We start from the raw sequence: 15,672 nt of genomic DNA, 5'->3' as shown, positions 1-15,672 counted from the left end.
TTTATCTTTGCGCGAAAACCCTTCGTGTCTTCGTGCAAAGAGGGGCAGCTGTAAGCACGTGATTTTTGCTTCACGGACAATTGCTCCAAAAGAAAATAAAAATAGCGGCAAAGGGCTTCGCTGTACAATTTTTCGGTCTTTCCGTGACATGTTTTGTTAATCGTTTGTGAGTCTGTCCATTTTTGCACTTAATCATTAACAAACAAAAATACAAAATATGCATGTTAGGATGATTAAACCATAATTCGGTCAGTAAAAGAAAATTCAAAATATATATATATATGTGTGCATCGCTCGTTCTAGGCTTTTAGTTAACTTACTTAAATAATTTTTGTGATAATTGTGTTAAAATGTTGCATTGTTGTTTAGTTTTAATTTCGTTATTTTGTTATTTATTATTTTTATTTTTGTTTTAAAAGAAAAAAATGAAATTAGAAAAACAAAAGAGAAGGAAATCGGTTTGGGCCAAAAATTAAACAAAATAACTGGCCCAACCAGCACGCAGGCCCAGTCCAAATCCGGTTGCCCAGACACCTCCTGAAACGACACCGTTTCAGGCCAATCCATCTCAGCCGTTCCAATCAATCCAATCCAACGGTCCAGGATCATTTTCAGCAACCCGTGTTCAAACCCGACCCAATAACCAATCCGATCCAATCCCCCACTTAAACCAAACGACCTCGTTTAATTACCAAACGACCCCGTCCCATTTCTCAACATCAGATCTAAGCCGTTGAGATCATCTGATCTAACGGCTCAGATCCGATCAACCTCACCATATATAAACCTTCCCTTACACCCCACGCCCCCTATCCGAACCCCACCCCTCACTCGTCTCCTTCCCTGAACCCTGAAACCCCCAAACCCTAGCAGCCGCCCTAGTCTCCTTCGCCATTAAAGCCGGCGGCACGAACGCCGGTGACCACCCCCTGAACACCCTAAGACCCCCTCACTCCCCTGAACACGAATCCACTAACCACGAACCTCGAATCATCTCCTATCGTCTCGAATCTGGATTTGAAGATTCGAGACAAAACTCGATCTACACCAAACCACCCCATCTTCATACCAGACACCCCCTGACCTTCCTAGTGACCAAACCAAACTTGGTTTGGTCCGAATCTACCCACAACTCCTAAAAATCCAGATCTGGAAATCCAGAACTGGAAACACATGCACCTGGGGAACCCGGCCAGTTTTGACATAGGTTTGAGGTCTAATAGACCTTAGTCAAGGTGTTCTCATGTGAGAACACCCTGACTAAAGTTTGTTCGGCCTCAAAAGTTCGAAGTCGAGTTTGATTTGGGTCTGTTTGGTTTAAACGTTTTGGTAAGTTTTCCGTTCTTTTGTTTTATTTCCAAATAAGTTGTCAGCATATCTCTTTGTGTTTGTTTGTTATTTTGTTATTTTTCATCCAGATTTCTTTCATCTCTGTTAAAGACCTTTTATTTGGTCGTTTGTCTTCTATTTGTATTCTGAATGTACTCTGTGATGAACCTGTTCGATTAGATTGGTCGTCAAATGAATAACTTATATAGGTCCCCAGTTATTGAACATAGAATTGTCTGATGCCCTTTAGGTCCCTAAACGTATTGTTTATGTGAGCGATCGATTATTACCTGCTATAATTAGTATAGTCGACTCGATAAATGTCGTCGATTAGTTTTCTATAACTAATGAATCGAAGGAGTTAGGATTGTCACATAACTAATTAAACTCGGACACTGGCTGGATGACCTAGTAATGTTTGAAATGGTCTGTTGGCATTATAAAAATGACTAAAAGGGTTCAGTCTAGGCAGTCCTGAGCTCGAGCTTTCATCAGTGCAAAAAATGCCCTAATGCTGCAATAGGCAGGGGCAGTAATAATCAAGGTTGACAGGGGTAATCTGGGGTGCTAAAAAGAACAGAAGTAATTAGTTTAAGTGAGCTGACAAGTAGGGTACTAACTTAGGATTAAACTAATACCAATGGGGAACAAGACACAAGGGTATGGGGGCTCAAAATGAATAAACAAATGAGCCCATAATTCTGGATTAAACAAAAACCAGGCGTGGGGAATAAAGGTAGCTGACACCAAGCATGCTTAGGATGGGCTTAAAGGGTATGGGCATTCTGCCAATTGGCAGGCAGGGCAGCTCAGCTGTAATGGTGCATTTGGCCTATAAATAGGCCATTGGACAACTAAAACAGGGGCTGAAGTTTATGGGTCTGAGGCTGGACTTTTAGCTTTCAGAGAGAAAAAAAAGGGCTGTAAAATTTTTAGTCCAAAGAGAGGTCTAGTGAGTTCAAAGAAAACTGAAAAAAACACAAGTTAGCTTCCAATAAACACTGCAACCAAACACTGCCTGAAAAGTTGTATAAGAGTGCATATTGGTCAAGCTGTCTTGGCCAAGTTCTTGGTTTGCATTGGTTGAGCTGTTTCTGGTTATTCAATTGGTAGTGTTGCTGCATTGAATACTCTGTTGTTGCTGTTTGTTTCATCCTTCTTTTCTGGGTTCATTGGTTTGGTACTCGACTATTTGTTGGTCCTCTTTGTTCTGGGAAATATTGTTGGTCGTCTGAGGTTTGTGGAAAACATTTGGTTTGGTTTGTTGCTGTGCTGCTGCTGTGTATCTGCTGCCGCTGTGTTTGTGGCATACTGCCCAACTGATCATTCTTTTCTTCTTTTCGTTCTCTATACCAGGTACATGACTAATACTCTGTCAAATGTAATTGGAAAGTTGAGCATGAATACAAAAGAAAAGACCTGAAGAGTGACTTTTATGCATAAATTGTTACATTAGACATCATGTATTGTATAATGATTGTCATTTTTGTTTGGACAATAGAAACAGCCTACATACTAAGTATATCAATGTAGGTTAACGAATGCTAGCTTTGTATGTATACTGCTAAGTGAGAATACGCCCAGTGTAATAAGTTGTATTTCAAACTTAGTCTGATGGTATAGTATATTCTCTAATGTAGGCCAAATAGGAAAGCTATCCATTTTAGTTAAAGTTCTTTCCCCTTCTGCCATATTGTCCCATAAACTGATAAACTCATTTCACAAAATAAAGAATCAGTTCAGGGCCTCGACCTCATGAAGGTCGAGCCCAAATCGAAGCAAACTAAGTAGGCCCGCGTAGAACAGGCGAAGGCCCAGGTCTGGTCCATCGCGCATGGGCTGGATTTGGGCCCAGAATTGTTTGTTCGGCTGATTGCATATACAGCCCCATTTCTGAAATTTTTTTAGCTTTTCTGAATGTCATTACAAATAGCTTGCAAGCATTTAATTAATTAGGACTATATACTGTTTTCAATTGATAAGGACAAACGCGATAAGAAACGTAGTTGCTATAGGATAACCTTTTAAAATAAGAACGAGATGAGCCTCGATAAAAATAAACACAACGTGCAAATGCGGGGCCCTTGTTAAATGTATATTGTTGGAGCATTTAGTTTCCGGGATGGGTTGCTTAGCAAATCTCACAACCCTCCCTAAATAACAACACGTTAGTCTCTTTAGGATACGCTTTAATAAAACCTTACCTTCTTAAACTCGGGTGCACATTTATGTGACCCAAATCCAAATCCCAGCCGAGTCGAGATATATCAATAACCACGGGTGCATTGATGTAGCGTGGTTCGAGATATGTTTTCACGACGTTGCAAGTCCTATAAAAATAACGGTGAACGATAAAAGCGGATAAAAGATAAAATTGGCACATAGGTTCATAATTGTATTAAAAATCAGATAAATAAGCCGAATATAACAGTTGAGCGACCGTGCTAGAACCACGGAACTCGGGAATGCCTAACACCTTCTCCCGGGTTAACAGAATTCCTTATCCGGATTTCTGGTACGCAGACTGTAATATAGAGTCATTATTTTCCTCGATTCGGGATTAAAATTGGTGACTTGGGACACCCTAAATCTCCCAAGTGGCGACTCTAAAATAAATAAACTAATCCCGTTCCGATTGTCCTTTAATTGGAAAAACTCCCTTGCACCCTCTCGGGTGCGGAAAAAGGAGGTGTGACAGTACAGAAGGTCATTCCAAGGCCTGTTGGCCCGGTATTTAGGAGCCTCTAAGGCTAATTACGTCATGAGACAAGTTCACGAAAGAATCTATGAAAATCATGTAGGTGCAGACTCGTTAGTGTTAAAATTAGTTGGACAGGATACTACAGGCCCCAAATGGAACAAGACTCCAAGGAATTCGTTCAAAAATGAGATAAGGGTCAGCACCATGCGCCGTTAGTGCACCAACCGACAGAGCTACTACACTCAATATTATCCCCATGGTCATTCATGAAATGGGGGATGGACATAGTCGGTCCGCTGCCACCGGCTCCTGATAAGGTAAGTTTTATTTTATTTTAACTGATTACTTCTCTAAGTGGGTTGAAACAGGTCCTTACTAGAAAATCGGCGAGCGCAAAGTGGTCGATTTCTTGTAGGAGAACATAAGTTTCTAGTTTGGAATATCGAAAGAGATTGATCATGACAACGGGCCACAGTTCATAGGCGCAAAGGTCACAAAATTCCTTGAAGACTAGAAAATCAAAAGAATCACATCTTGACCATACCATCTAAGCACAAATGGCCAAGCGGAATCGACAAATAAGGTGATTATTCAAAACCTCAAAAAGAGATTAGAAGCAACCAAAGGCAAGAGGCCCGAAGAATTACCGGGAGTGTTGTGGGCATACCAAACAACGACCAAGTCAAGCACAGGAGATACACCTTTCTCTCTCGTATACAGAGCAGAAACTCTGATACCGATGGAAGTAGGAGAACCTACCTTGAGGTACTTCCGGGCAGACGAAGAAATAAACAATGAAGCATTGCTAGTCAAATTGGAGTTGCTTGACGAATGCAAGGACTTGGCGCACATAAGAATGATGGCCCAGAAACAAAGAATGGAAAGATACTAAATCGAAGAGCAAATCTCCATTATTTCAAAGTGGGAGACTTGGTTTTAAGAAAAGTGACTCAAAACACTCGAGAGCTCAACGCAAGGAAAATGGGTCCAACGTAGGAAGACCCTTACCAGGTTTCAGCTGTCACCGGAAAAGGATTATATGAATTGGAAAACCAAGACAGAGTAAAATTTCCAAGCAACTGAAATGTGACCCACCTCAAAAGGTATTATTGCTGATGAGCACCGGAAAGCATACTATGAAGGAAATGTCATCAGCAACAAGGAAATTTCCAGTTTTTGTCTCAGTTGGGTTTTTCTGGCAAGATTTTTAACAAAGCAGCAATGGAAAGCATATTATAAAGGAAATGTCATCAGCAGAAATAAGACCTTTAAATGAAAAGGCATAAAAATGAGAAGCCACTACGGGATGGTTAAATAGTCTTTGGCTCGATAGGAAAGTTCCTAACGGGAAACGAAGCTTGCTATCGGACCAAAGATTATCCAACCATTCACTAGTGGAATCCTCAAAGGTCAAGACTTCCAGTGTTCTAATTCGCATTCTTCGCATTCGAACACTGGGGGGGATGATATGAGAATACGACAATCTGACAACCAACTGCCACATAAACCAGGACTATGAAGTCCAGTAACAAATATGCCTCATCGGGATCGGGGACTGCACAACCAGCCCCGTAAAAACAAGTTGTACAAATTAGCCACAAGTAATGGCAATTTCTTTTTCAGCAAAACTAATGCTTTTGTACTTTTGAAGATAGAAGGAAGAAAATAAAGTCCTTTTATTTTTATCTTGTTTCTTGTTTAAACGATTAACTGATTTTATCTTTTGAAAGTTAATCAAGTACTGCAAATGCTAGTGCCGAAATGAACAGGAGACGACCTCTTCCTCTTCAAGAGAACCATAAATATAAGAGGGTCCTCTCTTATGAAACCCTCACAGTAAAGGGTTGGTTCCGGAAAAGTTTATGTCCGGAACCCAAATGCTATCGGAGAAAAATGCACCTGAAGCCTTGCATAATTTGACGCAAAAAAGTAAACTTTGCATAATGCTTAAACAAAAAGAACTTTTATTTATCAAACGTGCCAAGCAGCACAAGTACAAAAATACGAAAAAAACAACAAAGAAAAAGAAAGCAAAAAACGAAGCTATATCGTCCCCTGAACTCGGGGGAAGATAAGCATCTGCGCCCCAGGAGAAGTAGGCGGATCTGTCGCCGGCTTGGGATCTTGGTCTTTACCATTATTCTCTTCAAATTCCTCCTCGATTCTCGAGAACTCAGAACCGGAACCGGAAGATTCAGTTGCATCAGGCTGAGCTGGGAGGCATCTTCGAGCCGTTGAATCCAGCTTTTGGGCCTTAGCGATTTCATTGTCAATATCAATGATGCCCGCTTTAGTCTCTTCCAAGTTTTTTCTCCTCATGCTATACATAAAATACATTTTTTCAATAATAAAGGAATCCGCTCGAGGCTGAAGTTCTAATTTAAGCCTCTCAACCTCGACCGAAAGGTCATCCCGCTTGGATCTCGCGGCTCTAAGGCTAGGATCAAGATCACGGATAGTGGTTATGTGAACCTTATTATGTTCCATGATCCTCTTATACCTATCCTCCATCTAGGCACGCTTTTTCTCGACAGCAATAGCCTCTGCAATCTTGGAATTCAAGGCTGCCTCCAAATTGCTTACTAGCTTAGTGGAGGCAGCCTCGCGCTCAACAGCAACAAGCACAACATTTTGAACCTCAGACCATTTAGCCTTGGCTTCTTGAAACTGTACATTTAACAGAGAGGTTTCTTGGATAAGGGCCATCACTTCCTGCTCACTCTGTTGTAGCCGAGCCTCTAACTCACCAGCTTCAGCAGCTTGTGCTTTCAGCACCGAGATGCGAGCAACAATTTGGTCCCTCTTGGCCAACAACTGATCCCGCTCGGACTTCAGCTTTTCTTTATTGAGGATCAACTTTTGGAGGCCCTCAGAAGCAATGAAGTTGGCATGTGAAACAAAAACCTAAATTAGAAACTTTGCCATAAAAAATCGAGAAGAAAAAAAAAACAGACTTTGAATTTACGTGTATGAGTCCAGGACTCAAGGAAAGATGGAGTTGTAGCCGGGATGGTATCCCGGTGGCAACAACGACAAACTGCTCCATCCATCCACGGTCATTGTCGTCATTCATGCTGGTGAGCAAAGCATGGTGGCCACGTTTGCTGAAATTTATTACTCTCCCACGGAAAATCTTGGGGGAGAAGAGATTAATCTTGAGAGCCAAGATGAGCTCCTCCTTTGTCTCCTGGCACAGCCGCCATAGACAGGCCATAGTTCGCCAGACAGAAGGGCCCACCTGTGCCAGGCAAACCTTGTATTTGTGGCACAACTCCAAAATCATGGGGTCAATTCCCCCGCTCAAAGAAAACACACCCAGAGTAAATGGGTACGTATAAACGTACATGAAGCGCTTTTTAGAGAAGGTTACTCACTGCACCATGGCATCACAATCCTCTGTCACAACAGGAATACTAGAAGGATGGATGGAAGAAGGGTATATGCCAACAACCCAAGTGCGAGAACCTGAAGAAGGAAACTTTTATTCAAAGCCTTGGTTGTGTTGAGTTTTTTGTGGATGATGGTACTCACCGTAGGGGGGTCAACATCAACGTTTATTTCTTTATCTTTGTTCTCCTTCGGACCCCCACCGAAAAGAAAATCGGAGTTCTCGAAATAGTTAGTGGAAGAAGCCATGATTAGAAGAAGGTGATAAGAGTTCTTTGAAGAAAAAGACTAAAGAAGGGTGAAAGCAGGAAATAGTTGAATGCAAGGAAGTTGAGAGAGTTGTAAAACTGTTAAGTGTAAAAGAAGAAGAATGAGGCGTATAAGTAAAGGAATAGGCGGCTAAAATCGTGGCCATGATTACCTCGAGAACTGGCGAAATATTGCTAAATGATGGAGTAACATGTGTTTGGGGTATTAAATGCGAATAGACGTGCGTCTAATCAAGCGTCAGAAAAATTCCCGCCAAAAAAGGAATCTTCACCAACTTCTTGGTGACACAAAGATGTGCCATCTGAAAGCAGGGGGACTATCTGTATAGGGTAAAATCGGTTCACATTAATTACTCGAATGATAGAGTGACACGTGGAACCGGGGACAGACGAAAGACAAAGCGACTGAAAGCCAAGACCAATGACAACAACTTCGGTTAGCATTGAGTAGACCCCGAAGGGAACATTATCAACGGGGACAAACTAATATTTGCCACTAGATAAAATTCAATGAACAATATTCATCAGCATTAAATACACATCCGTTACAGAGAATTTTGGCATTCATAGCTTGACATTGTATATTCATCAATGGCCCTCATTATTATCATTTAAGATGAGCTTGATCCTAGGACCTTGTTCCCTAGGTTTAGCGATAAATAGTGACTTCAACAACCATTGTAAGACACGAAATTTCTGACAAACTTATACTACACATTATTCCAAGCTAAATAATACTTTATTTTGTGTCTTACAATATTCTTATCGCTGCCTTCGGAAGTCCTGCTCCCGAAACCAAGTTGTATGCTATTTTATCTCGATTTCTACGCTAGGTCTTGCAATTTATTTAATTTATTTTGTCATTTTAGGATCAAATCGATTCGTTTTTCTATAAACTACGCTATAAATTCAACTATACTATTTTACGAGTAAACATAAGTATTTTGAGTTATTGTTCTTAAATAACACGGAGTATAGTCCTCACTATTTGGATAGTTCAAAACTTAGACAAAATGTGGAAGATCTGAATATGCAAAAGATGGGGGAACATTCTCTATTGTCCGGAAAGAGTTAATTTGCACAAGTGAACAACTTGGTCGTTTTCTTTTTCTTCATAAAAATATATGAGACTATTTACTTTTCGTTTTATTTTATGTAGCACTCACTATATATGATATTTTGTTATATTTAAAAATAATTTAATTTTAAAGTTTTTATTTTAATAATATGATTTACAGCAACCAAAAACTCATATCGTATTTATTATCACTTAAGTTTTGAAAGATTTTTCTTTTTTATATAAACTCCAATGCAATAAAAACTTTGGGATATAAATTGAAATAATGAGAGTATAACATGAATAAATTGACAAGAAACAGTTAGCTGCAGTTGTTTTTTAGGTTACCTCTTATCGTAAAATTCTTTTACAATCAATCTTGTTTAACAACCTTTCCCTTTGGCGCTGGCTTATCATGTCATGGTAATCCTAGGCTGTCGGTCATGAGTAACAACATCACACTCTTCTCTTCCTTAAATTATCATATTATAATATTGCATACGCGTGAATGCAACCCATCTTCATATCTGTTTGCAATGCCTTTATAAATCTCAAAACAAAATCAAGATTCTTAATTCCCCCAACCCAAGATCTGATCTTTCCACCCTTTTAACAAGAAAATGAGCTTCAAAAACTAATTTGCTTTGGCCAAGATTGAAGTTCCTATATACCCCCATCTTAAAAGGTACAGTTTTTCCTTCTTTCTGTTCCCATAATAATGTGAATCTGTCCTCTTTTATGTACCCTTTTCCCTTCATTTTCCTCTTTTTGGGTAAAAGGGTTAGCTTTTATTTCTGTTGGTTAGTAGAATGCTCTAACTTTTGTTCTGTTCGATACTATTTGATTGGTTTTTGGTTTGCTACTTCGAGATGGGATTGATCTTGCAATATGACATTTTTGTTATGTTGTTAAGGGATTTTATAGTTTTGATATTCTATCCTGTTTTAGGACTATTATCGACTAGAAATGTGGTTTTCTTGGAATATTTTTTTTGTTGGGAGTTTGACAGAGTAATTACAGATTTACCAGACACGGACATGAAAACATATTTTTACTATTTTCATGAGGTCTATAGACGAACCTAGGTTCTAGAGTCGCTGGGTTCAGAATGAATTTGATCTTATCACAAGTATACATCTTAAATTTGTATGTAACATATCTAATTATAGTTTGAGCTGAAAGCAATGGGTTCAGTTGAACCCATAGAACGTGCCTAGAGGCTAGATCTGCCTCTGTGTATATGTGGAATGCTTAGGTATTGAAAACTCAGACATAGAAAGCTTTTGAGTTTCTTTTGGAATTGAGCTAGGCCAAAATTCAGGTTATTGTAATTTTTTTTGGAATTCACTGTGATGTTTCCGAATGAATACTTTCATGAGTTCTCATGAGTATTTGAGTGTTCACCTAGTATTTCATTAGATGTGCTTGATAAAAAACAATTGCAGCCTTTTCCCCTTAGTTTTATTTAAAAAAAGGCTAGAAATATCTAAGGGATGTATGATGTGTTGTGTAGGTAAATTTTGTCCATACCTGCATTTAAATGACAGACTTTTGATGCTTGTTTCTGTTGTGGTTTTACCATTCTCTGTTCTCGAACCTAGTTTATCAGACATTTTAGGCTACTATATTTGATATTTCAATTATTTTTTCTCAAAATGTCCAGGGACGGAAAAGATCAAATATTATGGCTGGGGGAAGTAGCTCTTTTGGTGGCAGGAAATCATCCGATTGCTGTTCAAAAGTCAATGTTGTGACTTCTCTTGGGATTTCTTTAGTTGGGATATGGATGCTGATGTCATTATTTAGTATACCTCTTGTAAACTCAGAGATATCTTCAACGTTGAAAGTTACCGAGAAACTATCGGAGCAGTATACAGGCATTTCTGGCGATTTTACAGTCAATGCAAAGAGAGAAGAAGATGCAACATTCCAGGGAGAGAAGGGGTTTAGAAGGGGAAGGTCTATGGAGGAGTTTTCAGATGAAAAGGGGCTGGATAGTTACCAAAATGAGGAAAGGGAAGGAGAAAACTCTAATTTAAGTAATGGAGAAGAAAATCAAGAGGATTCTGGATCCAGTGATGAATCACAGTCTAGCAGCGAGAGTTCAAATCTAGAGAGCGAGGAAGTAGATTCGAGAGAGACAGGCTCAACTTCTACCAGTGGCGAGTCAGATAATGGAGGTGAAGACTCAAATCCAGATGGTGCCGAGACAACAGCAGAGGATGAGAACATTGTCTTAAAGTCAAAAAAGGGAGAGGAAGAGAATGAGATTTTCCCAGCTGGTGATCAATCAGAGATTTTAAAAGAAACTACTACACAAAATGGGCCATGGTCAACTCAGGCTGCTGAGTCTGAAAAGGAGAATGAGTCACAGGATTCACTCAAGTGGAAGGCATGTAAAACTGATGCTGGACCAGATTATATTCCTTGCCTGGATAATGTGCAAGCTATAAGAAAGCTCCCAAGTACCTCGCACTATGAACATCGTGAAAGGCACTGTCCTATTGAAGCTTCGACTTGCCTTGTTCCTTTACCTTCAGGATACAAGCAGCCAATTGGATGGCCTAGGAGCAGGGAGCAGGTATATCTTGTTTCCGCTTATATATCCATTTGCTTCTAATTAATAATTTTGATAAGCCAAGTAACTTGCTTTTGATGGTTGAACAGATATGGTACTCTAATGTTCCTCATGGAAAGCTAGCCAAGGTCAAGGGGCACCAAAACTGGGTCAAAGTTACTGGAGAGTACCTTACTTTCCCTGGTGGAGGTACTCAGTTTAAGCAAGGAGCTCTTCATTACATTGATTTCCTCCAGAAGGCAAGTTTTGCTTAAGTTTCTGTGCTACTGCATGCTATCTATAATTATTGATTCGTAATCGTGATGTTAATTTTTCACTCCATGAATCACGAATTGGTTAGTTTGGGCTTTCTTTGAAGATTAATACCAATTTGAAGATTAACGATAAGACAGTTTGATTTTACATTGATTTCCACAGACTGGTAACCCAATTAAGTATTCTTTGATCTTTCATGGGTACTAGTTAGGTGCCGTTAGTTGGTGTTCCATATGATTCAAGTTGACTTGAACAGTGCTTTCAAGATTTTGATTTGTTCCTACATATTAGACCTGAGAAAATAAGCTTCTGGAGACTCTACAGAAACTTGGAGCGGCCTCCTTTCACTAATGTGTTTTCTATATCAATGATCAGTCAATTGGCTGAAATTCATCACCACAGATTTCATGCTAAAGATTTATGTACCTCTTCCTATTTTATGCTTTTTTGCTGATATGGGTTGCAATGCAGTCCTTGCCTCAAATTTCATGGGGCAAACAAACACGTGTTATTTTGGATGTTGGGTGTGGAGTGGCCAGCTTTGGAGGATACCTCTTTGAAAGAGATGTACTAGCCATGTCACTTGCCCCCAAGGATGAGCATGAAGCCCAAGTACAATTTGCACTTGAACGGGGCATCCCTGCTATATCAGCTGTTATGGGAACTAAAAGACTGCCATTCCCCAGTAAAGTATTTGATGCTGTCCATTGTGCACGTTGTAGAGTTCCGTGGCATATTGAAGGTGAATCTCTCTCTCTCTCTCTCTTTACAAGTTTTGCTTGATTTTGGAACGTCAGCCGATGGTAAACGTCCTAGTTTATTGCAGGTGGCAAACTTCTCCTAGAATTGAATCGTGTCTTACGGCCCGGTGGTCACTTCCTTTGGTCTGCTACACCAGTATATCGGAAGGATGAAGAAAGTGTTGGAATATGGGAAGGTGATTGTGGCTCGACTTAGTTGCCGTTTCTCATTTGCAAAAAACGTCATAGACTAATGTCTCTCTCTCTGATTGATTGTCTTGCAGCTATGTCTGAACTAACTAAGTCAATGTGCTGGGAACTAGTGGAAATTAATGAAGATAAGCTAAATGAAGTAGGTGTAGCTATATTCAGAAAGCCAACTTCAAATGATTGCTATCAGGGTAGAACACAAAATGACCCACCTATGTGTGAAGAAGCTGATGATCCAGATGCAGCCTGGTACTTTTCTTTTTTTCACTCAAGCATGGGCTTTATAGTGCTGTATAAAAATCGTAAATCCAAATAGTCTACATGGAGACACAAGTTTATAAGGCTATAGAAAATATGCTATTAGGAAAGAATGGAAATTTACTTTTCTACATTATATAAGGCATCAACCAAAAGTAATATTTAAGGACTTGCTAAGACCTCATTATTTGCATGGTTTTGATTTTAAATTACTTACTAAGACCTCATTGTCGTGTAAAGCGATTTAAACTAGAATGTCACACCAGATAACTTATCCATTTTACGCTGAAATAATACAATGACCAAAAATTAGGAATTTTTCATAATTCAATGTTCTTGAGGAAGCTTGTTTGCTATTTCTAGAGAAGATCCTGTGTTCCTTCGTTATCGAACTCAATTCTTCCCCTTGAGTTGAGAAGGCAGCAAGAAATTTTAATGTCCGCTTAGCCACTAAATGACATAGTATGTTATTTGGCTGTATAAAGATTCAAAATCAAGAAGGCTTACATTGTATTGTAATCATAGTGCTTATGGTTTGACTGGTCTGACTTTAAACCTATCAGTATGGTTTCAACTTTCTGCTTTGATTTGAAAAAGAGAAAGGGGAAATAGCACCATATACAATTATATTTGTTGGGAGGTTCGGAAACAACCTCTCTACCTTCACAAGGTAGGGGTAAGGTCTGCGTACATACTACCCTCCTCAGACCCACATGTGGGATTACACTGGGTTTTTTGTTGTTGTTGTTGTTGTCATCTCTTCTATTACAGATAAAACTACATTTATTCATCTCCTGAACACTCGACCTGAAAAAAAATCCTAACTCGTTATTTTCTCAATTCAGGAATATAACACTTGAGGCATGTATGCACAAAGCACCAGCAGATGCATCTGAACGTGGTTCAAGGTGGCCGTCAAAATGGCCATTGAGGTCAGAGAAGCTTCCTTATTGGTTGACAAGTTCTCAAGTTGGAGTCTATGGAAAAGCAGCCCCAGCAGACTTTGCTGCAGACTATGATCATTGGAAGCATGTTGTGTCAAAATCGTATTTAAATGGTCTTGGCATTAACTGGTCTTCAGTAAGGAATGTCATGGATATGAAAGCTGTTTATGGAGGGTAAGTTTTTATCAGTCGCTATTTTCCTCATTATCTCTTAGCTACTCATTTCTTTTGTGATCTCCGCTTTTCTTTGAAGATTAAAGGAATAAAGTTCACAAAGAAGCTTTGGCAAAATTTAGAGTGATTTGGTGATGATAGCTAGATGAAGTTTCCATCGATGAGGCTTTTGAAATAACACATCTAACTCAAAACTCAATTAATCCCCCCCCCCCACCCCCCCCGCGCCGCGTGTGTGTGTGTGTTTTTTCAAAGAAAAATGTCTAAAACGACTTATAATCTTTCGGAATCAATATGAGCTTAGTTATGAACATAATACAATAGAAGTAAATGATCCATATATACAACTTAATCAATGTTACATTTGCATAAAATCCTAAAATTGTTAGGGGTCCTTTTATTCTCATTAGATTCTTATATCCATGTAGGGATAGTGTGAGATTTAGATAACCTCTCTAGTCTCTAGACAGAACCCCTAATTTTTTTTTGGTCTTAAAAGAAGAATATTTTCGTATTGGAAAGGGATGAACTTGAATAGAGTGGAATGGATACAGAAGGATTCATATAGCCGACCCAACTAATTTAGAGTTGATTGGCTGATTCGAGTCAATGTTAGGTGCATGTATTACCAGCATTTACACTGAGTCCACTTTTTTCATGCTCTTGATAAATATCTTATCTTTGATAATACAGATTTGCTGCAGCACTGAAAGACTTGAAAGTCTGGGTTATGAATGTAGTTCCAGTTGACTCGCCCGACACACTTCCAATTATATATGAACGCGGCTTCTTTGGCATTTACCATGACTGGTGTGAATCCTTCAGCACGTATCCCAGATCTTACGATCTTCTTCACGCCGATCATCTTTTCTCCGATATTAAGAAAAGGTTAATCTTACTGCACCCGTGCTGTTACCTTGCTAGCGACAAATTTTCGCTTAGATATGTTAACGTGTGATATTCTGTTGCCAACAGGTGCAAGATAGTACCAGTATTTGCAGAAGTGGACAGGATTCTGAGGCCAGAAGGAAAGTTGATTGTGCGGGACAATGCTGAAACTATACTTGAAATAGAGAATATGGCTAGGTCTGCAAAATGGAAAGTGAAGATGTCTTACTCAAAGGATGGTGAAGGATTGCTATTTGTTCAAAAATCATTTTGGCGTCCAAAACAAGAACAGATAATCAAGTCAGCCATTGCATAGGCACAGAAGATAAATTTCCAAAATTGGATAACCCATGATGCTTTTGGTATAGTTTAGCTCACTACCACTAAATTATTAGAGAATATCATTCCAATATAGTGAGTATTCAAAGAAAAATCATTCCGATATAGTGATCAATACTGTATGCTTGATTTATTGTTTAATCCACTCAGGTCAGTTACCGGTCTCTAGCGTTCCTTATATTTATAAATGGAATGAAGAAAGATGAGAAGAATATTACATGATTTTCAATTCATTTTTGTTGTTGTAATAATGTGATGTGAGGGGGAGCCTTGACATAACTGGTAAAATTGTTGCCATGTGATCAAAAGGTCACGAGTTCAAGCCGTGAAAACAGCTTCTTGTAGAAATGTAGGGTAAGACTGCGTACAATAGATCCTTGTGGTCTGGCCTTTCCTGGGCCCCACGCGTAGCGGAAGCTTAGTGCACCGGGCTGGGCTGTCCTTTTGTTGTAATAATGTGATGTATTAGTAATGCTCTATTTTATAAAAAGAAAGTTAAATTAGGCTAAAAAAAAGAACATGACCGATATTTCTGAGGGGTGG

At 39.2% G+C, this 15,672-nt stretch overlaps 1 protein-coding gene across 1 annotated transcript; it reads left to right on the top strand.

The window, feature by feature from the left end:
- The first annotated feature begins 9,009 nt into the window (after window positions 1–9,009).
- Window positions 9,010–15,362, top strand: LOC107793631 (putative methyltransferase PMT26). Its single transcript, XM_016616021.2, has 9 exons — window positions 9,010–9,428; window positions 10,407–11,324; window positions 11,411–11,560; window positions 12,048–12,318; window positions 12,403–12,513; window positions 12,601–12,775; window positions 13,630–13,902; window positions 14,596–14,790; window positions 14,878–15,362. Exons 2-9 carry the CDS (start codon window positions 10,428–10,430, stop codon window positions 15,104–15,106), a joined length of 2,301 nt encoding a protein of 766 aa, XP_016471507.1. The 5' UTR covers window positions 9,010–9,428; window positions 10,407–10,427; the 3' UTR covers window positions 15,107–15,362.
- The last annotated feature ends 310 nt before the right edge of the window (window positions 15,363–15,672 follow it).

This window comes from Nicotiana tabacum, chromosome 16, assembly GCF_000715075.1.
Source record: "Nicotiana tabacum cultivar K326 chromosome 16, ASM71507v2, whole genome shotgun sequence".
Lineage (NCBI taxonomy): Eukaryota > Viridiplantae > Streptophyta > Magnoliopsida > Solanales > Solanaceae > Nicotiana > Nicotiana tabacum.
Note: the sequence above shows the minus strand (reverse complement) of the source record. Positions and strands in the feature narration are given on the sequence as shown.